General features: G+C 39.3%; 1 protein-coding gene across 1 annotated transcript in view; it reads left to right on the top strand.

Moving 5' to 3' along the window:
• The window catches only part of GRXCR1 (glutaredoxin and cysteine rich domain containing 1), a 41,247-nt gene extending 19,229 nt beyond the window's left edge, over positions 1–22,018 (top strand). The window contains exons 2-4 of the mRNA XM_056361251.1: positions 11,088–11,327; positions 19,478–19,543; positions 21,760–22,018. Of these exons, the coding sequence (XP_056217226.1) occupies positions 11,088–11,327; positions 19,478–19,543; positions 21,760–21,939 (486 nt within the window). The 3' untranslated portion in view covers positions 21,940–22,018. The remainder of the gene's footprint in view (positions 1–11,087; positions 11,328–19,477; positions 19,544–21,759) is intronic.
• The last annotated feature ends 857 nt before the right edge of the window (positions 22,019–22,875 follow it).

The raw sequence follows: 22,875 nt of genomic DNA, 5'->3' as shown, positions 1-22,875 counted from the left end.
AAAACTGAGTTTCTGGAAAGAAAAAGTCTTATAGGTTAGTGTTGTTCATTGCCTCAAAAGAGCCATTTTGCAAATACTGCATCTCTAAGTAAAGTAATCCAAGCATCTGTCCTCTTGTATAGGAAGTCTTGCTACTCTGAAATGAATTGATGGGGGGAAGAGGAGGGTAATAGGTGAACAGGCTGTTTGATGAACAGCACCAGAGCATTTTTTAACTTCCTTTACTCTCCCCTTTCCCAATCAGTTCGTTTCAGAGCTGACATTACAGTTGTCAAACTAAGATGAAAGAACAAGAGTGGATTGTGCCATGGCCCTGCCACTGAAGGCTGAGAAGCAATCAAGCTCTCAGTGAAGATGAAGATCAATATCAGAGAAAGCAAGTGCACTCCCCATGTGGTTTGAGGCCACTTTTCTCACCCGACAAGCAAATACTGTATTTGGTAAAATGCACATGCTGAGAAACTCCCATGGAGCTTTATCCTGGTGAATTGTCATGGATGTCTGCTCCTGGAATTCGGGTCCAAGAGCTAAAAAATCACTCTGTGAAATTTACTTGCAGTCAACCCTCTTAATGACAAATATTTTCCCTTTGCATAGCGTATTCTAGGAAATACTGCGATTTCATTCACTTTGTACAGGGAATGCCTTGTGGATGGCAGAGCATTCCCTCCATTACAGTTACTTTTACAGGGCTGAATCTTGGTTATCAATTTGAAGTGGCTAAAAACCTCCAAATGTATCTGTATCATTAGTCAAAATAATTGATATAAAATATCAACTATAAATATAAAATTGATATAAAATCATCATTCTAGAGTAATGCTTTCCATGGCTGACAATGATTGATATGGTCAAAGAAACTAAATCAATGGGACAACACACCATGTTTTATACCCAGAGGAGCAAAATTTAGCAACCTGATTTTAAGCGCTACTTAATCCAGGAAATATTTGGCTCCACAGTTGTCTTTTGTAGGTGAGATCATAATAAGGCTGAAAAATATATATATATCAGGTTCCAGCTGTCTATTTTGGTGTAAGATACCGCAGTACATTTTGCAAATGAGGGGGAATATCACATGCCTTGCTGAAACTTGGTTTAGATATTTCCTGATTGCTGCATTAAGATTGCAATGGAAGATTCCTGCTGTAAATGGCAGAGAACTGCATCTGTCTGTCCTAAAAAATAATTGCATATTAGTTTTGCACGGTGATTGCACTGGTTGGTGAAAATTTTCTGAAATCAGGTTCTCTGGCTAGTGCTGTTAAAAATTGCACTGTCCTGAATTATGAGTCAGATTTTCCTGGTATGGATGCAGTCATAAAGATTTTCTTTGTACTGATAGTGGAATTTTCAAAGTTATTGGCAGTCCAAAGTCTATACAGGCCAACTATAAAAAGATTACCTGTGGAGCCATTTGTCTGCCTCTAATATTTTATTGCTATTTGCTTCATGCTTCCTAACACTGTGTTTTTCTCGGTGTCTTTATAAGGCTCATGAGAGGGGAGGAGGATGCTAGCAAATGGAATCACAGAGATCTCTGCAACAATGAAGGGCTTTAAATAATGAAAAAAAATTAAATGAAGTCAATTAAATAAGAAATACTTTTGATTTGTTTCTTACCACCGTCACTGGTTTATCTGAGAAAGATTTTTCAATTACATTTTAAGGACAGCGTAACAGTTTTGTCAATTAACACTGTAATTATTTTCATTTATAAGCAACATTTTAGACAGTTAGGTTAAAAGATACATAAACAGTGTTTGATGAAGAGTGTATCATTTGAAGTTTTTTTCACAACACACCAGGATTATGTTTGAGGGCTTTGCATGGAAATTGAAAAAGGGAAAGCACATTTTGGCAATTTTGCAATATCTGTTGTTTCCAGGACAGCATTTTGGCCATTATTATTCCTTGCTGTAATAACGTCTCCTATTATTCTCCATTAGTAGATGCAATTGGCTGCTCCAAGATAAGGGATATGAGGGATAATACTTGGCTGAGATGTGGTTTGATCCTCTAAATGCTTACATTTTATCAGCTATAAAATACATTACTGTGCTGACTATGCAGCATAAGATATTTCATGGATCAAAACTACCCGACCATTTAAGTCACTGTATTTCCTTTGGAAAAAAAAGAAAGATGAGATCTACAAATCTGACGAGGACTGTCAGGTATAGAAGACAGAAACACTCAACCTGTGTAAACAGCTCAGCTTTTACCTATTTTAAAGCTATGCCCCCACATGCCAGACTACCGGGAGGAGCTTCATCAATGTTACAGGACAGTCAAGGTACATCGTCTGGCATTGGGCCTCTTCTGCTGGATACAGGGATAGTTCACAGAACTGCATGATGTGAGGGAAGGTTGTTGGACACTCCTTTTTTCAAAGCGCTTCTAGTGCCTCATGTAAACTGCTGAGGGCAAAACTATTTTCAGTAGCTCTTGCTTCTTCGCCTCCAGTCTTTATGGACGGTGTCCTTGCACAACAAAGAAATGCTTCTTCTTTCTTACAAACCTCTGTAAACAAAGACTCTCTCTGTTCTCTGGGAAGAATGTGTTGGAGACATCAAATTGGTAGATAGGGAAAGAGAGAAATAAGGAGCAAGCAAGCAAAAGAGAGAAACAAGCATTATATGACAGTGTTTTCTTCCTGGGAGAGCTGCAGACTAGGTTAGAATTACTCACAGGATTATCTTTTGCTTCTGATTTTCAAAGGTTTCATGTATTCCAATCATCTGCAGAATGGCATAAATAAACTGATAACAATATACTGATAGACCTTCCAACACCTGATAAATAAAATCCAATTAGCCATGGACAGTTATGGATTTTTTTTGACTAATTCGAACACTGTAATAAATTTTGCCCCGGCTGACTTCCACAGCATTGCTGCATCTGGTTGGACAGGAGCTGCTTTATTCCCCAGAGTCAGTGCCACACCTGCAGCAGGCAGTTTGACTGCTACACGAGCAGAGGCATCAGGGTCTTGCAGAGACTGTGAACCCTTGGGAGATAGCCTGTTCTCTTACCTGAGCGCGGGTCACCTGAGAGCAGGCTGCAGCCTGGCTGCGTGGCTGTGTGCTGGGTGAGTGGCAATGAGGACGCGGGGACGTGAGCTCACTTGTAGGCTTTGTACCTGCTGAACCTGCTGGTAGCTGAAGCTTTACAGAGAGCAGGGAGAGGCAGGGTCATACTCTGTACTCCCTTGCTGTGGTATTGTGAGCATTTTTTCTACTTTGAAATGAAAACACTTTGACATTCCTTGAATAGCAGTCTGTGCCAGAAGATGTGTGGGAAAGCCTACAGTGGCAAAAAGAAGGTATGGATGTTATATTGCATTATATGAGGAACAGGAAGGGTAACAACACACATATCCATGGTGTCAGAGGGTGGAAAGCTCTCCTTTTGTTTTTGGGTTTTTTTTAGTATCCAGTCAAGTAATTTTAGGATGAAAGGAACAGTATAAATATTACATACAGTATTATTATTACTTTTGTTATTTTCATCTGATATCCCAAAACTGATATACTGCCTGAAAAGTACAAATAAATTACAGGCATATATAAATATACTATACCAATGTCTTAGGTATGATGACACTCTATATCTATTTTATGCTGGAGCTGATGAACAATTTTGAGGATGCCAGCCTTAAAGAGGTAAAACTGTGCTATTTTACAATCATCAGAATGTGGTGGGTGTGTAGACAAGAAAGACAACATTTGCCCAGGAGTTAGGAGATCAAAGAATTCAGGTTCTTGCTGGATCACAGCACTTCTCTATAATTGTGACCGTCTCCTCAGAGTTATTTAGCTCTATCAAACTGCAACAGGAAAAAATGAGATGTTTCATGCACTGTGTCAGGACACTCAACCAGGCAGAGGACACTGCACTCCTATATAGTTTTTGGAAATGCATATATTCCTAGGGCTGCTGTTCATGGAGTAGGTGAGAGCCAGAACACAGGCAGACAGAGCAAAACCAGCATCTGTATTTGAGAGTGTCCCAGGTGCTCTGGCTACCTTCTTTAGGAGTGCAGCTCTTGATGCCCTCACTTGTAAATTGGTATGGATAGACCTTACCAGCTTGCTGATGGTTATGAGGATGATAACTGCTTGCTGATGGTTATGAGGATAACTGGTGATATTGTTCCACTGTCCCAGGGGGTCACAGACTCCATGTCCTACAGTTATACTCCCTGTAATTACCAAAACTGGATAAGAAAAAATGTGGTGCTTTTGAGGTGATGTGTTTAAAAGAAGGTTGGTACATGCTTTGATGTGAGTATATGACATGCCCTGTTGCAGAAATTAGTCTTTATTCTACTGAGCTTTACTAAAATGTATAGTATTCTGAATTAAATACAGTTCAAATGATGAATTTTCCAGAATATTGATATAGTGCCAGCTCCTTGAAGACAATGCAAACAGGACTACAGCTTTAACGTAATAAAGCAGTTAAGAGAGTGCTTACATTTAAATGTAAGTGTGCACTGTGCTTTGCTGTGTGAGAGCCCATGGAGGGTTGGAACTGCAAACAGTGAAGTGGAAGGGAATGTGATTTCATACCAAGAGTGAACACCATGACTGGGGACTATTTGCAATTCCTCTTGTACGCATAAATAGAACTTGCCAAAGAAAACTATTTCACTTTGGTTGATGAAGGCTGTTTGTTGAAAGAGGTCTTCTGGCCAGTGAATCAATTCTTCCTGAAAAATGCCATTAAACCTTTATTTTGAGCCAGGCAACCAACAGTGACTGGCAGAAGGGGCTGGTTCACGACTCCATCAGCATTGTGCTGCGTTCTTGTGTTGGCAAATATTGTCATCTTCACTAGCACATAGACCTTCAATCTCCAGCCATCGCATTCAAGTGCATGATGAAAAGTGTGCTTTTCATGAAATGCTATGCATTTTGAAAAACATATATGTTCTGATGAAGTGTCATGTAGAAAAATATCGCAACATTTTGGTGATAGCTTTTTACTTTAAAATAAATCTTTCAGAAAGTATTAATTACATTTAGTATACATTTTGAAAGCCTCTTAAAACTCAAAAGCTAGTAAAAGCTTTTCAATCTAGCAGAAATGAAAAGTTTAAATTGATTTATTTTTTCTGCAGAACTTCAACAGGAAAGTTGTAGCTGTTTTCTTCCCTTCCGTTTCTGAGTGGAAAATAACACCAAAAAGTCCAAATCACATTGTGGTCAGAAAATTAGTGTTAGACCATATTTTTTCTTGCCACTCAGTTTTTGATACTGATTCAAGCTATTAACTGTGCAATACCAATTATGAAGTGAGCAGCTTAATTCGAAGCTCTAGATATGCAAGCTTACATAAAAATACATGTGTATGGACATATATGCATACATACATACATATATATACTAATTTTCTCTTGTGCATCATTTGCTTTAGATCATGAATGCTGCATTTACTCACTGAAGCGTCTCTGGCACAAGGTTCATAATGTGCTCTCGAGTCCTACCTCAGCCTACTTAGTGGATAGCAGATACTTCTGCCAGTCTGATAGTATCTAATTACAGAGCCAAGGGGTGCATATTTCAGCAGAACACTCTGAGATGTTGAAAGATGATATTCTGAGACAGAGAAGGGCATATCAGCCATTGATTTAGGTCACAGAAGCAATTCACTATCACACGAATAACATTAGGCAAATGTTATATCCGAACACAGTAAAAACCTTTAAAAATCTCATATGCGATAAAGGTTGGCATTAACATTTCAGCTTTTGCCAAAGTGTGATACCAGCCCATTAATCTTGGCGGAAAAATATTCTGCTTTTGTGAGAATACAGTTGCTCATATAAAGCATATAATGCGAAGTATAGACTGGGCTTGGTGGTGGTGGGGTTGCAGTTGTAACTTTGTACTTTAAAAGAACCAAGTCTAAATTCGTGAGTGATGCCACCATTGAAATAAATTGTATATGGATATGAAGGTAAATAGCTATTCTTTTCACACCAATGAGGTAAAAATAAATTCACAGATAGCATTAAAAAAAATATTCATGATTGCTTTTATAGTGTTGCTGTGGTAGTTTTCTTTTGCAACCAAATAAAAATGAGGTTAATGTCCTGAGTATTCCTCTTGCTGCTGTACTTGCCTATCTACTTGCTTGCAGACTTAGTCATATACAAAAGTTTTCAAAAAGTAAATATTACCACTGTTTTGCAATCAATCACTTTATGCCCTAAGATCCAGCAGTGGTCCTTGCACCACAAGTAGAAAAGATTGTCTTGGACCGCTTCCTCTGCTCTGAATTTGGCCAGCTCTTAGCTGTGCTGCGAAATTATCCATGTTACAAGTTTTGGTCCAAAGACAAAAAGCCACTCAAAGTCAGCAAGGCAGACATCAAAATGTCATAAAAGATGTTAAAGAAAATCTATAGCCTGGGGAAAACAATTCATGACAAATACACTGAGGAAATAATCTCGTATTATTTTTCAGTAATTCATTTTATAAATTCCCCTCACAAATAGGAGTGTGAGTGATATATGCTCAGACTCGGGGGCCTGGCCAGGGCCAGGGTAGCTATGGGGCCAGTAAAGAAGCATGGACTCTTCTTGCTGCTACTTCAGTTGCAGCTGGATCCAGAAGCCAGGGATAAGATACAGTGGTGAAGGTCCAAACCCAGAGATGCTCATGGGAGTTTTATGGTGTACATATTTAACTGGCTTTCAGAAGCACCATGGAAACACCTGTTATACTACATTTTCAGAGCTACTGAGAAGACTGTTGTTATACAGAGAAGGTATATTCCCAAACACATATTTTAGGAGTACAATTCCCAAATATTTCATATTTCTGCAGCTCCAGTAATACACAGTTTTTTTTAAAAAGATACTCCAAAATATTGAAACAACTTGGAGAGTCACATACTCTGCAATATATTTGTTGTTATGCGCTTACACTGACTACCAGGATTTCTTTAAAAAAAGATTTAGGATGTCATATTTCAGTGACCTCTCTGTTTTATTATTTAATTTGGTTTGTTTCAGTGTCTCTCTATTTTTTTGTCATATTTTTAATATTTTTATTCCTGCATTTAGTTTCTGCTGCTTTTCCTTTATCAGTATCCTGATATTTTGGTTGGATTTTTTTTTGTTTATTACCTATTTTTGGTTGTTTCTGTCTTTTCAGAACTTTTTCAGTCCCCTGCACCCCTCCAGATTGCTGTTCATCTGCTTGCTCTATTAGGCTTTCTCTTTTTCATCAGCAATTTCTTTCTCTGTTCTGTGGTCACTCTTGATGCTAAACTCAAGTATTTAAGCCTTATGGGATGACATTTCTCATGCTGTTTGCAGAAGACTTCTTAGAATCATAGAATGGTTTGAGTCGGAAGGGGTCTTAAAGATCATCTGGCCCCAACACCCCTGCCATGGGCAGGGACACCTTCCACTAGACCAGGTTGCTCAAAGTCCCATCGAGCCTGGCCTTGAACACTGCCAGGGATGGGGCATCCACAGCTGCTCTGGGCAACCTGTTCCAGTGTCTTGCCACCCTTAGAGTGAGGAATTTCTTCCTAATGCCTAATAAAAATCTACCCTCTTTCAGCTTAAAGCCATTACTCGTTGTATCACTACATGCCCTTGTAAAAAGTCCCTTTTCAGGTCTCTTGTATTGATACTGTAGGTTGCCCTGACCCATGTGCAGGACCTTGCACTTGGTCTTGTCGAACTTTGTTAGGTTCACATGGGCCCACCTCTCAAGCCTGTCAAGGTCCCTCCAGATGTCACCCCTTCCCTCCAGTGTGTTGACGGCACCACTCAGCTCAGTGTTGTCAGCAAATTTCCTGAGGGTGCACCCAATCCCTCTGTCCATGTCACCAACAAAGATGTTGGAGAGCGCCTGTCCCAGTACTGACCCCTGAGCAATGCCATTTGTTACTATTCTCCACTTGGGCATTGAGCTGTTGACTACAACTCTGAGTGCAACCATCCAGCCAATTGTTTATCCACTGTGTGGTCCGTCCATCAAATCCATGTCTCTGCAGTTTAGAGACTTGCTGAGTTTGCAAGACTTGCTCAGTTAATGATTACATTTAGTTGCAACCACGTCAGGTGGATGCCAGTGGGATGGCAGAAGGATAGGATTCCCCCAGTTGTACACTAAAGTGTAGCTGACTCCTCGTTTGCAAAAGCCCTAATCCACCTGTTAAAGAAGTCTGGGAAAAGAATGAGTCAGGTGCAAAACAAGAAAGGGCTGTTGGTTTTCTTATGTTCAGCCCTGGACAGAACTGAAGTGGTGCAACAATTACTTTTTCACTTTAGACAAAAAAAAAAAAAAAAAAGGGCAGCTGTTCCTGAGTCACTGGGAGTGGCATCTGTGCCATGAGGAGACGCAGGTAATGCTACTACTGTTGCTGCCTACCTGACGCTTCCAAGAACAATGCAAGTTCTTCAGGTTGATGCAGTAAAACAGATACTGTCTTTGGACCTTTGGAGAGATGGTGGCACTGTGCTGTTAAACGAAGAGCTGTAAATGATGTAAAGGATTGTTACTTAAGTAACTTTATTTCCCTCTGAAACCTTAAATCCCTTCCTTGGCAGTTTTTCTACGTGGACACTTTCTCTGAAGCACGCTCTTGGCCCATAGGTGCATGGGTTTTTCTGAATCTGATGCAAAAGTTGCCACCTCAAGCCAAATGATATCCATAAGCTTCAGGTTTCCATGAGAATCCCACTTACAGAAAGTGCAAGAAAGTGATCAATGTAAGTTGCTCCAAATCTTTTGGTTTGTTCATCTGTCCTACTTCCACAGCCCGAGTAAAGTTCTGTCACGCCTATTAAACAGAGAATTACCTTCTGTTTAACTTCAGACAAAATTTTATGTGCTTTTCTGAGTTATACAAGATGATTCTAATTTGAAGTTTGTTACACAAAATTGTAAAAGCTTATTTTTTTAAATATCTTTCTATTAATTTGTTTACATTGCTTGTCATTTACTACTTTTTTTGCCACAATTCCAACCTAGGAAGGAAAAACACAATATTCAAACATTATTCTGTTGATTTACTTAAAAAGCATATACTAGTAACTAAATATTGCAGGTTGTAGCCATTGAATTAGGTAGCAAAATAAGAATTAGCATAGATTCTCATTAAGGAAAACCCTGTAAATCTCTCTAACTGTCTTGACTCCTATTTTTAACCACCAGTGTGGTTCCAGGCAGGTGACAGGAGGGATTTTTCTGGTATGATAAAGTCCTGCCAAGGACAAATTCTGTGTTTGTAGCATGGAAAACAAGGTGTTTACTAAAATTTCCCTAAATAATTATTTAGTCAATGCCCTTGATACTTATTTGCAGGGCAAACAAGGGTATTTCTTCACTGCCACATTAGGAAAAAATAAAGGAATAAACATAAAAGTGACTCTGCATGCACACTTTCCACTTGATATCTTTCCAGATCACTTTACAACTTTCCATTTTTCCGTCTCTTCAGCTGCTTATTTGTATGCTGTAGGGACACCACAGTCCTGATGCTTCACTAGATAATGACTGTTGGTATCTATGCTGCCAGCCTCTGGTGTCTGGGAACAAGCAGCATTAGAGATCAGAACTGTGAGGGAACAAGAATTTCCATCCTATTGAATAGTTTTGCACTTCAAAATGTATTTTCACTCGAAAGAGGAGGAAAAAGCGAGTATGGGAAATGATCTTTTTAAGGAATATTTTAAGAACTCCTTTTGGTTACTTCCGAAAAGGATGAACTCCTCTTCCTTCCAGCAACCCATGTGTGGTTACTAAAATATTTGGCAGTGTTTATGTAAAGTATGTACTTGTCTTTTAAGTAGAGGACGAGCTAATCCTCTCACTTGGAATGTGTGAACAATATGCTGGAGAAAAGTCAATGCTGCAGTAGCAGTATATCAGATTTCCAAACTAGAAAACAGGCTGGAGAAAAGTAGATCACTTTTTATAGCATTTGTTCCTAAAATTGTATTTCTGACATCCATTCAAAGAGAAATAAGTACTGACCTACTACAACGTGCTTCCTTCCTACAATGGGATATGTAAATCCATTACATTACATATGTTTGCAATTACACTTAAAGCGATCTAGAAGTGATATGTGAAATGAAGTGGTTTTTCTGAGGACTCTTCACTGTATGTTGAACCTTGTAAACACCTAAGCAGAATATGCTTTTTGCAATGAATTTTTGTTTTGTTTGCATTTACATAGTAAGACAAATATCACTTTGTTATGTGGCAAGATCTGCGGTGACATCTGCCCAATTTTACAACTGTGTCTTTACAGTTATCGCATGACATAGTTCAAAAATTACCTATTCATACATCAAGGTTATTTTTCCATAGATTGCTACAGTGCATTACAGGTATCCTTCCTTTTTATTTTCCAACTTGCCTTTTTACTCCTGGGATAATTCTGGAATCATTAAATATAATTTGCTGAATATAATGGATAATTTGAAGAGCTTGGAAATGTCTTACCATCTTTTAAAAAAGCTAGGATTTTAGCTATTTATCTGAACATACTATCTTTGTTTAAAGCAATAATTTTCAGGCTTTTAAAAAATGTTCCATTCCTTCCTGGGAAAACAAATCGCTGTAGTATTTACACTCCCCAATTGTTTTCATCCCAGAAAGGAAAGACGTGGCACAAAATTTTACATATGAAGAAGTAGGGTAAAAAGTCAAATCTCAATTGTGGTATGAAAGTTTTTACAGCCAAGGGAACTGCCTCTCCTACCTGCAGCGAGCCTTGAATTTAACACTGAATACTCGCAAAACATACTTTTTTATTGTTGGTTGGATATTAGAATGGTTTGATGTGGATCCACACTAAAAATTAGAGATATAGCTGTCTACTCTGCAGTCGTAATCTAGTTCAGTGTGGAGAGACCTAGTGTTCTAAGTTAATGTTGACTCATGGATGTGATGAAGCTTAGCTTAGGCTCCCGTCTTGGAAAAAGTAGGATGACGGATTGTGTTTTCAAGATGCATTTTTTTTGCTTAAATAATATTTTTAATGAAATTACTCAATACTTGAGAACTATTAACACCTTACGTAATGTAATGGGAACTATTTTTTCTTTCCAGGTATCAACAGTGCCAGAGTTTGGCCGCATAGTAATTTATACTACCAGCCTTCGCGTGGTGAGAACCACTTTTGAAAGATGCGAACTGGTTAGAAAGATTTTTCAAAATCACAGAGTTAAATTTGAAGAAAAAAACATTGCTCTGAACAGTGATTATGGAAAAGAACTAGATGAAAGATGCAGGAGGGTCTGTGAAGTTCCCTCACTCCCTGTTGTGTTTATCGATGGCCATTACCTTGGGGTAAGTAAAGCACAAGCCTATGTTTTACGCTGCAATCTGGAAGAACAGATGAAAACCTTGATGAATGAGAAGTAGGGTTTTTAGGAAATTGCTTGTAGTGCTGGAACGATGGGAATAATCAAAGACAGAGATCCCTTTGTGGTATGTACTGCACAGATCCACACTGATAGATTTAATCTGAAGATGCAAAAGGTAACCAGGGAGAGGCTATCAGGAGGGGAATAATATGCAGTAATACAATCTAAGCTATCCAGTGTTTCTTAAGAAATACCTTATCTTTGCAGCTGAAACCATGAAAATCTAAAGAAATGGATTTTTTTCCTCATGGGAACTTGTATGTATGACTGACCCAGGAAGATGAACACACATAGCATAAACCTGTCATTTAGTAATATCTGTTTTGAATATGACACTAACAGCTTGGGGTGTCAGGCCTTAAACATGCATTGAATTTTATATAATGTAGTCTGTATCAGGATCTGTAATCCACTGAACATTTTTTTAGGTAGAGAATTGGTTAATATTTACTTTTAGAAAAGTCTACCAGTAAAAAAGAGAGAAAAACAGCCCAACTCTGCCCTGTTGCAAGACATAAACTCCAAATGGAAAACTATAATCCAAATTGGTACTCAGGGTCTAAAAGCCTTCTGGTACTTAAAATCACCTTTTCATTAAGCCCAGCCTGTACTTTCAAAAGATATTTTCCAGAAATTGAAAAGATCAGAGTTTAAAAGAAAAAAGATTCTGGAAAGTGGCACACAGAAAACAGCTTGAATGCTCAGAGAAGTTATTTGTCTGGAGTGGTAAAGAACTAGCAATTAGCACCAACAGCGAGACTGTGATTTGTGAAGGCAAACTATATTTAAACACAGTGGGGTTATTGTGTTTGTGTAGCTTATCACTTTCATTTTCATGAAAGATTTAAGTAATGAAATGAAATGTAATCAACAGTCAGACATAATTGATATTGGGCCTGTATAAACACTCAAATTCCCTTTCTTCCCCTTCTCCCCATCCTCCTCCTAGCTCTCTGCGCGCTCTGCATGAGACAGGTTTCCCTGAGCACTATAACAAAGGCATTTGCTGGCGCAGGGCTCGCCAGACCACTACAGCCACTGCAAAGTCGCCTGTGTGCAGATACTGATTTTTACTTCATAGTAGAGGATGCTTTTATCAAAAACCTGAGTTGGTGAGTTCTCCAGCCAGCCAGGAGCAGAAGTACTTTGTCCAAAGCAGCTTAAAATTCAACAGGATTCAGACTGAGATTTGCTCACCTAATGATCATGTTAAAAATAAAAGTAGTGAGTTATGACAGACCCCAATAAAGTCTCAGTTCATGTGTGATCAATTTGTCAAAAAGAATTCAGTTAAAATACTGAAATGGATTGAATAAATTATTTGCTCAGCTGTAGGTGAAGCCTGGTTACAGTCATTTTGGTATGATGGACGGCCCATTAATTCACTGAGGCTTTTTTTTTTGCTTTTTTTTTTTTTTTTAGAAGATCATGGGAAGCTTGTCTTTTGACAGCGAAGCAACAGTGTAACAAGCAATATGATCTCATTAAAATTATTTAAGTATTGTATGAGATACTTTGGAGAGGTATAGAAAAGAAAGCAAGTCAATTAGGGGTCTAGCTGTCTGTGGGAGAGACAAATCAAGCTGTCTAGCTAGCTGCTGGCAAGTAGTCAGCAGATTTTACTTCCTCTGTAGGTAAAGAATTTGGTGTTCTGGTCTACAGACATTTATTACAGCATGGTAACTGCATTCACATTGTTTAACACAAGAAAGCAAAAAATATTAATCTACTAAAAATCAGAAAAATTCAGACTTGGGAGGTGTTTTCTTTCTTCTTTTTCTATTTTTTGATTAAACTGATAAAGCACACTGTGGTTAAATGGAACAGACTTTAGCTTCAGGAGAGGATTAAAGTTATTACACGTAAGAGCGATATTATTTGTGGAGAATCTGCTTTTCAGGCAGGGAGCAGTCCCGGAGATGCCTACTCTGCTTGCAGGGAGCATCATGGCCAGCCAGAGTGGAGGGAGCCCTTTGCTCTCCCCGTGTGGGTGCCCCTCACCTTTGCTCACAGGTGGGGTTTCTGTCCTCCGCTGCTCTCCACTAATTATCGTCATAGTGGGTAGCACTCTGCTTGCCGCAGCGTCGCTCTCTAATGTGCTTTAGTTGAGATGGACCAGGGTGGGAAAACCAAGTTCAGTGTGAGCAGAGCTAACTCTGCCAGCGGGAGCACCGAGTGATGGGAGAGCAGAGCCCCAGGGTGGACCTGTCACTCAGAGTGGCAGGGGACCTCTGTCCACACACTCTGTTTGGTAAATGTGGCAAACCCCCTCATTTTTATGGCAGTTTTTATTTCTCTATCTTAATATGGCTTCACAAGAGAGGTTGGCATTCATTCATTTAACAACAGAAATAAGGAGGGGGGCACTTCGCATATTGAGAAGGTCTGGCGATGAAGTATTCACCCCCTAGCTATGTTATTGCCTGGTGGATGTGGCACCTTAAGAAGACAATGCATCGGTGACTCCAGACAGTAAGTTGGCTGGAACCTGTGCTGGGCTTCTGTTTCATTAAAATGCAATTGAGAACTAATTACAGATTTTGGTCTCGTTGGTAACTGAACATTTCTATAATGCCTTTTATGATAATTATCTTCTGATATGCAAATGCAACACAGAAATCCAGAAGCCTGGTGTGTCAGTAAATTAATCATGCAATATTTTTTTCTCTCTCTTTTCCTGTCTCTCTTTAAAAAAAAATAAATATTTATTTCCTGACAAATCCCTCCCTGAAGGAGATTGCATGTAGCAATACAAAGGAGAATCTATATTGAGCCATGCACCTTTCCATGAGTCATAAGGAGGAAACATCAACAGCCCCTAATTAAAATATGCACAGTTTTGAAAGGGGAAAAGATTATTTTTCATGAGATAAATGTAACAAAGCCAGCAGAACACAGCATATGTGCTTCTGGTAGAGTATATGGTATCCAAGCCATTCAGAAGCATGGACAAGGTTGTTAGAGCACTGCAGGCTGTATGGATAAATCTTCACAGCGCTGCAGAATTTATCATTGCCTGCACAGGAGGAATGAAACAAATCCGCGACTTGGGCAGAAGCAATAGAAAAATCATATTTAGCCCCTGTCAAGCAAAGTCCTGTGTGCTGCACTACAGCAGGTTTTTTAATCTTCTCATTTTTTCAGGATTGAATCATTTCATTTCTTGACACACACTGTCTAAATATCAGTCTGTCAGGAAATTGCAGGTTCTTTCTGCAGCACGCTCTTTACCAGCTGATATAATCCCTCCTCTTCACCTGAGGCTGTCTCCATCTGAAATGGAATTATGCCATCTGCTGGGACACCAAAGCAGGATAAAAAATGACTTCCAAAAACCAGAAAGCCACACAGAAAAAAAAACCTGGAGCATTCTTTTACTTTTTTACAAAGGCACTCAGGATTGTTAGAGGTTTATGTTAATGTTAATGTAAAGACCTACTTTGCTGGAAAAGGGATACACATAAAAAAAGGCAAATACAGTCAACCTTAGTAAACAAGTTAGCTCACTGCATAATAGTTTTAAAATAGCTTTATTTTATTTTTCACTTTAAATATGTGATTTCATTCCAGTGTTCACTTGCCATACAAACCTACTTGAATCTTTTTCAAAAATGTGAATTTAATATTTTTTTCCTGAAGAAACTGTTTTCTATTTAGTTTTCCCAGCTGTAATGAATTCTCAACAGCATGAGGGTTACAGTAAAATTATTTTATTTTACTCATTGGCTATGATTATTTGCCAAGAATGATGAGGATATTTCTGTAACACGTTTAGAAAACAGCTTAACATATTTGTTGTTACACAAGAATTAATGGTTTCCTTTTTGCTGCTTCCCAGTGGCCATCTATGATTAGTAGCTCTCAATTGCCTCCGTGTTTTGTTGAACACACTCTCCTGGCATTCACTTGATGGAGTGGATATGAATGGCTCTGTAGCAGTAAAACTATGATGTAATTATTGCATCAAGTCACCTAGCATTTTCCCACCTGTTTCCTCCATTTTGCAGTTTAACATTTCAGGAAGAGCAGGGTTCAATTAATATGATAGCTTTTTACACATCAATCTTTCAGTTCTTTGCATATCAAAAGCAACACTTCTGGTGCTGCTGCTATACCGCAGTGTCACTTTTCTGTTTATGGGCAGATTTCCAGGCATTTAATGTACCCCGTGCGTGTCTTCTGCTAAGGGGCACCTCCTTGTGAGAGGTGTAGTGTTGTAGGCTGAAAAGCATGTGAGCTTTGGGCAAAGACAGGGGTATATACAGCCCCTCTCTTTGGTAAGGCACAGTGAAAAAGCATGGCAGGTCCTGGAATGGCAAGGCATGTGATCGCATTCTGCTGCCTTAGCAGGAGGTCTCATCTGTATACTTAGCAAAAGCTTGTTTTTAAGGAAATAAGGGATGTAATTTATCTGCACAGCAAGCATGTCCGCAAGAGAGACGTTGCAGTGCCGTGGTGGTTTTACTCTCTCTGTAAGGAGGGATGTGGAAGAGAAGCTGCTTCCCAAAATTAGCAGGTATTCGAGTACAGCTGGGTGCAAAGCAATATCTGTGTGCGTTTCTCGATGAAGGTGAAAATGGTGAAACGGTGAAATGGGTTACATGCCATGGTGAATGGTGAAAATGGTAATGGGTTACATCCAAGACAGGTGAGCAACAGATGGGTTTAGTGACCAGGCACCCGGGGCAGTAGAAACTTAGTGGACCTTGGATTTGTCCTAGTTCTGCAATCAGTGGAACAATACCTCAAATACAATGTTAATTTCTGGACATTCTCAAGAGAAAATTGGGAAATTATGTTGAGGAATAAAAATTATCTAGGAAACTTGTCTGTAGAGGAATGAAGGCAGTGGGCTGATTAGCACTGATAACATGCAGCTGTGGCCTTGCCGCAAAGGCAGTGGGTTGATTGACATGGATGATGTGCAGGTGTAGCTCGTTCCTGCTAAGGGGTTAAATAGCCCTGAGGATGGGGGGGAGAGGTGGTTGGGTGGAGGAGGAGTAGTGTGGTCTGAGCTCTGGAGGAAGGGGAAACAGCATGGACAGTAGAATCTGGCTGATGGTAAAAGTTTTGTTGCAGTCTACTAGTTTGTTTTTGCTGCAACAATTGGTGCCTTGTGTGAGGCTAACCAAGTTGGACTCAGACTACAACACTGAGTGATTTAGCAAAGTCCATGGCATTTCCTTGCTGAAAGAAGGGCAAAGACCTGACTGCAGTCCCTGGGTTCCTTCACCATGGTAAAGAGCTACTGAAGTTAGTAGATAAAGGATTCACAGGCTAGTGCTTTGAAATGTAACTGGTTAACAAAACTGAAAACTTACTTCTCCCCACTGCTTCTCTAAATGTTGTGGGCACTGTCAATCATGTTCCTTGTGTGAGTCTTAGAGGGGCAGAATCTTTAAAGTTTTGCATCCCTTTGTGGGTAATTGTGGACTGAGCACGACCTAGGAAGAAAAGAGACATAACTTTCTGGTTGGAAAGCAGCTATTTGACTTATTAACAGCTGCTTTAATTACTCTATTAATTATAGACTCTGTGTGTTAAGGTTCACAGATTCAAGGGGAAGGTTAACCTCTGCAAAGTATCTTTTATTCAAATTTCACCCGAGGCAGCTGTTAATGAGAAAAGACGTGCTGAAGCACTTTAAAATGTTGATAGCCATTTGGATGTTTAGTTTTTAATTTTAGAATCATAGTAATGAGGCTTTCCACTTTGAAAGAAACACAGCTGGCTGACTAAATGTCATCCAAAATATAAATCCTTCAAAATATGAATCTATAATGGGAAACCTGTTGGACTTTTAATTATACTATCACAAAAGCCAGTCAGTGTTATCATACAGCATCACTGTAACATGAAGCAGAAGTCACAGGGATACTTTTGCCAACTGTTGCCACAGAGAAAAGATCCTTTTTCTTAATGGGAGACAAATCAGGGCTTGCCTAGCTTAGGGAATTCGCAGTGCCGCAATTACATCAATAAAGCTGCAGCTTAACGTCTCTGCATCAGATGGGCAGCGCAAGCTTTGTCTGAAGCCGCTGTGGTGCATTCAGGCCCAGAGCTAATGCTCTGTGGGCCACCTTGGCAAACCCTCTCCTTGTTGTGCCAGTCACTCCTATTGCCTGTTCTGTGTGAAAGCAGAGAAAGATTAGAGGGGAAGCACGAAAGGGGCTAACAGACGGCTGAAAGCTGCTCTGCTGGGGACACAGAGAGCCTAATGCATATGTCAAAACTGGTGCACTGTGTGCCTGTGATCTATAGCAGATTTCAGCAGAAGAGTCAGCACAAGTAAAGCTAGCTGATCTGAGTTCCCTGTCGTCTTTTGTGACTAATTAACCACAACTAATCACCTTGTAGATAATTCTTTTTTAATAAAAATCTCTTTGGAAGTGTAGCACTTGTAAGAGTAACGTTCACTGAAAAAGTGGCACTCACATTCACTAAAATATTAATACTATGCTTTTTAACTGAAACAAAAATCATCAAACAGAGTCAAAAGTGCTTCTTGTTTTGTACAAAGCCAGAGCAAAAAGACTTACTAGAGGGAAACTAACCTTAAGTAGGGTGTCATACAAAATCCTTTGCAATGTTTTGGTGGCCCTTAGTTGGCTTTAGCCTCTTTACTCCCCAGCAAGGCACTGTGAATCGTTGGACACCAACACGTATATTAGTTGACCTATACACGTTTCCTGTGCTCCCCAGCAGCCTTTCCTGTACCTCCCAGTAACAGGGTGAGCAGGGCTGGTGGGGAGCTGGGGCTAAGAGCCCCTTCAGCTGGCTGTGGACAGCTCAAAGTGATGGTACATCCAAGCTGTATGCCATCACCCAACTGCTCCTCAGTTGTGTGTCAGCATCCCACTGCTCCTCAGCTGTGTGCCATCACCCCACTGCTCCTCAGCTGTGTGTCAGCATCCCACTGCTCCTCAGCTGTGTGTCAGCATCCCACTGCTCCTCAGCTGTGTGCCATCACCCCACTGCTCCTCAGTTGTGTGTCAGCATCCCACTGCTCCTCAGCTGTGTGCCATCACCCCATTGCTCTTCAGCTGTGTGCCATCACCCCACTGCTCTTCAGCCCTATGCCAGCATCCCAGTTCACCTCCCAACACATGCTGGAAGCAAACCCAAAGTTGCACTTTAACAGTCTGGGCATGCAGACACTAGCAAATCGGGGCAGCATGATGGTATGAACCTAGCATCCAGGCTAGATGTGGCCTATCACCCTTAGCAGCAGGTAAGGGCTGTGCAGCTCCCTGTGTCTCACTGTTCTCACCTTTTGTTGGTTTCTAGCAATCTGCTGATTAAAAGTGTCTGTAAGTGTTTGGTAATATTTAGTATTCAGTGAGTTTGGTTACATAAGTGAAGTATAAGCATTCAAATCAGCCCTCTAATTAGAAGAAAAGGGGAAAAAAAGTGTTAGATCATCTTTGACACTTTAATTTTGCCTGCAATAATCTCTTAGCATTTACTTTCAGGAGGAAAAAAGAAAAAAACACTTCAGTACTGCTTTGGTTCAGATCACAGAACCCCTCCGAGGCCTAATGTAGTCAGACTAAATTATTATTATTCATTGTTGTGTCTGACTTTAATGTTGTTACAGTATTTTCATTACCCTTTTTCTCCTTGTGTTATATATTAGGCATATTATGTCTTAATTCAATGCTCAACTGCCAGAATATTTGAAGTACAATTTCCTCCGCTCATTTTTCTGCATTCTCTGATATGTAATATATTTATATAATTGTAATTTTTGACATGGTAACTAGACATATTTTTCATTCTGTCAGGAAACATACCCTGTGAAATAAAGGGAACACAATCAGAATTTCCAAGCTGTATCACCTTTTACAAAAAGGCAGTGTGATACAACATCTGGTAATGAACTTCAGGCACTACTATCAGAACTCTGAATAGATTCTCCTCTCATTCTAGCTTTCCTAAGGTGGACCTATTTACAAAATACTTAATGTGAGTCAAATTTGTCCTCAGCCTGTTAAAATTTTCAAGACCAAATCTTCTAATCGTCTCTGTTTTTTCTTGCTAAATGTCTGACCTTTTTCTTCTTCTTACTAATAGGGTGCTGAAAAAATTTTACTAATGAATGAATCTGGGGAACTGCAGGATCTCTTAACCAAAATTGAGGTAATTGTATTTCTGCAAATAGATATAAGGAACATACATTGAATATTTGTAATTGAGTAATTTTATTTTTTTACCAGTTCCTTTTCTTCTGTTATAAACTGATGATCCCAAATGCTTTTTTTGTTTTTCTCTCTGAATGAATGATATCATAGTAGCACAGCCCATTAAGTTTGAGAAAACATGAATAGCAATAACATCAGCCCAAAATGTCCATCTCTCTTTTCTCTAGATTTTGCCACAGCGCCATTTTCCCTTTCCCATTACTTTTGAACATCATCTTTGGTATTTAAACCATGCCATGGGGGAGTCAGGCCTCTTTCGTGGATGCTCCACCACTTCACTGTGCACTGCAGTGAATGCATGGGGACCTGCACATCTGCAGTCTGGCTGGACTTAAAACTGGCCATCTAAAAAATCTGGGCAAATGCTGGAAGTTTCTAATTACACCAATTTGCACAAATTTGAAATTATAGGTTATCATGCCTTTTTCCAGCTCTTAGTTTTCCTTGTCCCCAAATCCTGTTTTGAGGGGTCCTATATTGTTACTACCTAGCCTAACGTGTGTCCTAATCGTGGGATAGAAGGTACATCTATGAAAAATAATTCCAGACTACAGCAGACTGATAACTGCATACTGAATGCAATCACTGCTTCACTGCCTTTTGGTTTTGTTTTTCCACAAAAATGTATTTGCTACAAGTGCAAGGGGAAGTCAGGTCTTTCATTGCTGAAGATGCAGAAAGTGATTACACAAACTGTGATCTGTTCAAGAAGGAAATGGCCATTGTTCAAGGGACTGAGCTAAAGCAGTTTTGCTCTTTTTTTTTTTTTTCGGTTAGTTCTCTTAACTACATGGAAAGGTAGTTAATTACAAGCCTAACAAGCAATAATGAATGTAAAGATTAAAAATATTATTTTCTTACAATTTTGAGATTATTTGAAATAACTTCCAATAAAGTAAACCACCACCATAAATTGTGAAAGTTGTGGGCACTCCTGAGATAAAAAGAATGCTAATGTTACGTTATATACTTCCAAACATTGTTCCTGGAGAAGTTAATAGTGGTAAGAGTTGTTTGCCCAGTGAAGAAGAACGGCAAGTTTATGAGCTACAGAACAAAAAGTGTCTTTTTTCCATGTTCATCTGAGCTGTCAATAGATGAATGCTATTGTTAATGGTTTTCTCGATGAAGCTACAAGAAGGACTACGTTATCTGTTCATATTTTAGTATGCTTTGGTAATAACTTGTGACTAATTTTTTAGTGCTACATAATTCCTCAGGCTAAAACTAGCACAAATTGTATGGATTTTTGTTCTTCCTTTGTAAATAATTTGGTAAAGTCTTCACTCAACAGCGCAATGTTAAAGCCACGTATCTGCAGTGGTAAGTACCCAACATGGTGTACCTTGCCCTTCTCTGATATAAAACTTTAAGGCAAGCATTAAACAAACTAGCAACATTTTTAGCAGTTGAAACCTAAAAATGTCTTTGAAATCTCTTCTTGTGTTCTCCATTGTCTTTAATCCAATACAAAACAGAGTAAAATTATTGTTTTACTCAGGAATTAGGACAATTGAAGGAGCCCAAGCCCTGCTTGCAGCAGTTTTCTCCAGGTATAACTGCTGAATATTGATGATCTTTCTTCTTTACACTTAGAGCCTCAGCATTCTACACCCATAAATTTGAATACACCACTTATTTCCTCAAGCACTACTTGTCAGAAGCTATGAATTGCTTTTTGATATGATCAGCTCTAACTGTAATAGGAACAATATGTTCAGCTTGAGCATGCAAATGCTAAAAGTCATAGTATCTTAACATACAGCATAGAAAACATAATGTCAACATAAACTGCCTTGAGTTTAGATTCAATCAGTTGCAATATCTCCTAAAATTGATCTAGACCTAAACTACATCAGAGGAACATATGCAGGCTATCCTTCAGCGATCTATTTTGGCAAGTATAAACACAGGCTACTAAGGTATAATGTGAGCCTGCAGTGAGCCTCTGACCATTACGTGTGGATCTGACCAAAGGAAAAGGCAGATGTACTGGTCTTCCATGGTGATATACCTTGGGATGGGGTGGTGGGTATGGCTCAAGATGGGAATCAGAATGTGTATTCTCAGCTGTCCTGGAGCACTTGTTTTCCTAGAGGTTGTGCTCGCTGATGAGGTAATGCTTTTGTCTTTCTCACATTCTTCTTTGAGCAGAGAGTCCAGCATCCTCAGGAGTGCCGCTCTTGTGGTGGCTTTGGTTTCCTGCCGTGCTCAGCGTGCCATGGGAGCAAGATGTCTGTGTTTCGGAACTGCTTTACAGACTCATTCAAAGCCCTCAAGTGCACTGCTTGCAATGAGAATGGGCTACAGCGCTGCAGGAGCTGTGCAGGCTGAGAATGGCATCTCCACATGTAAAAACTAATTTTATGGTACTGCACCAGTTTGTAATATGTTTTTTTTTTTTAAATTAATCTGTTTATCCAGTTCAGTCAATAAAAATCCATTTGTAGTATACTTCTGCTGGTTTGATCATTTTGAGCTGTTTAAACCTAAGCGGCTGACCATATAATGAACTCTGAAATATGTTTTTCAACTTTCTTTATAGAGAGATTTGTAGTCTGAAAAACTTATTATATGTGTTATCAGCCCTTTACATGTGAAGTCTTCCCTTTTTCTATAGGGGGATCATCAGCAACAGATGTGTTTCTGAGTTATGCTGTCAAGGGTACAGCAAAATGAAACTTAACCTTCTGATTATTGAGTAGCTGCTGCTTTTAAGATCAGTGAGAATAAAGGTTTTGTGATGTGGACTAGCCCAAGACCATTCCACTTAGTACTTACCTGAAAAGTCACTATGGCTGAATTCTGGCCTGAATTCTAAGTGGCAACAGAAGAACAGAAACATTTCTTAAAAGTCCCATGAATCAGCTTTCTCTCTTAGTACTACTTTAAGTTTGGTATTAAATTAATATTGTTAGACAAAGTTACATAAACATTTAACAGTAGATATTGATAACATTGTTGTACTGTTGTACAACATCGTTGTACTCAGAGCTTTATGATCCTACATATCACAGTAGATCTTATAGAGATCATGTAAGAAAACCAGATAGCTTTATAAATTGCATGCAAAGCAACTGAGGATGAGATTTCTGCTTTTTCAGCTTAGTAACTGTTGTGGTTTGATGGCTAGCCTGGCACGACTGTTTTATGGCTTCTGGTCTCTCCAGGAGGGCCAGCAGTCTATGCTCAGGCAACTCCAGCACTGTATATACCTTTGTCGTTTTTGGTGGGTTTCCCCAGCACAAGCACAAGATAATTCGTCAGCGA

This window comes from Falco biarmicus, chromosome 1 (assembly GCF_023638135.1).
Source record: "Falco biarmicus isolate bFalBia1 chromosome 1, bFalBia1.pri, whole genome shotgun sequence".
Lineage (NCBI taxonomy): Eukaryota > Metazoa > Chordata > Aves > Falconiformes > Falconidae > Falco > Falco biarmicus.
Note: the sequence above shows the minus strand (reverse complement) of the source record. Positions and strands in the feature narration are given on the sequence as shown.